The sequence below is a fragment of the Limulus polyphemus genome, unplaced genomic scaffold, assembly GCF_000517525.1.
Source record: "Limulus polyphemus unplaced genomic scaffold, Limulus_polyphemus-2.1.2 Scaffold21787, whole genome shotgun sequence".
Lineage (NCBI taxonomy): Eukaryota > Metazoa > Arthropoda > Merostomata > Xiphosura > Limulidae > Limulus > Limulus polyphemus.
This window is the reverse complement of record NW_013687397.1, coordinates 1-1,195: the sequence shown is the minus strand read 5'-3', so window position 1 is coordinate 1,195 and position 1,195 is coordinate 1. Positions and strand designations below refer to the sequence as shown.

Sequence of the window (1,195 nt, the reverse complement as noted above, 5' to 3'; positions counted from 1 at the left end):
ACCTTCTTCCACTACACCTTGACTACACCTTGGAATCCCGCGTTTTTCACTTTCCTTACCTTCTTCCACTACACCTTGAAATCCCGCGTATTTCACTTTCCTTACCTTCTTCCGATACACCTTGAAATCCAGCGTAATTCACTTTCCTTACCTTCTTCCACTACACCTTGGAATCCCGCGTTTTTCACTTTCCTTACCTTCTTCCACTACACCTTGAAATCCCGCGTATTTCACTTTCCTTACCTTCTTCCACTACACCTTCTAGATCACCTTGATCTTCACATTCAACAGAAAACAGATTCTCTGCGTAGAATCCTTTCACTTTGGACCAGCGGATGGCAAGATGTTTGGGTGAAGGATTCAAAAGATCGAGAACCTGAAGTTAAACACAAAGTCACTCAATAAAACGTGTTCAAGAAATCTTACTAGCCACGAGAAATAGCAAAAATTTTGTGAAATGTTTAAACATTAATTAAAAAAAACAAAACAATATAAGAACCGATATAAAGTTCATAATAGTTACATGTTCTTTGTACACTTCTAGATACGATGCATGTATGGTAAACTCTTCGGTTGTCCTCTGCCCGATTTCATCAAACAAGTAGCTAAAAGCGAGATGTACCAAACCAGGAATATTACTGTTTGCTGCTTCAGTACCCTAGCGAGAAAGTGAAAAATAATTATAACGTCACAGGACGTTTTTGCTTCTTATCTGGAACTCGCCCAAAAAAACAAAAACAAATCAAATACAGTGTCTTACATCTTTAACTCATATTATTACTAAGCCTATTTAAAAGCATCTTGGTCAGTCATGAGGAAAATAAGAGTAAAGTTCAAAATTAATATATTCTGAACACAGGAATCTAGCTTTACTTCCATGTATATTTATTTCACATTCTTGTCGATAGATGTCAGATAAGTCGTACGTTGAAACTGATTAAGACTTACTTGAGGTCCTGTTAAAGTGTAAGTTTTCCCTGAACCTGTTTGTCCATAAGCCATAACGGTACAAGAAAACCTATAAAAATGGAAAGAAAAGTTATTCTAATAATGAAAACGGAAGAGTGTGTATTTTATCTATATTAATACTTGGAGAAAAAGTGTGTGTATCTGACAGTAGATAGAAGACACTACACAAGACTGTGTGTGACTGTATATGTATCAGTAGATAGAACACACAACACAAGACGGTGTG

The 1,195-nt window shown here is 36.3% G+C and overlaps 1 protein-coding gene across 1 annotated transcript; it reads right to left on the bottom strand.

The window, feature by feature from the left end:
* Positions 1-243: 243 nt before the first annotated feature.
* On the bottom strand, positions 244-1,018 carry LOC111084390 (kinesin-like protein KIF12; the record flags this gene model as incomplete). Its single annotated transcript, XM_022381117.1, has 3 exons — positions 244-376; positions 524-658; positions 949-1,018. Coding segments are annotated over 3 exons (338 nt in total), but the record flags the coding sequence as incomplete, so codon positions are not given.
* Between the last annotated feature and the right edge of the window lie 177 nt (positions 1,019-1,195).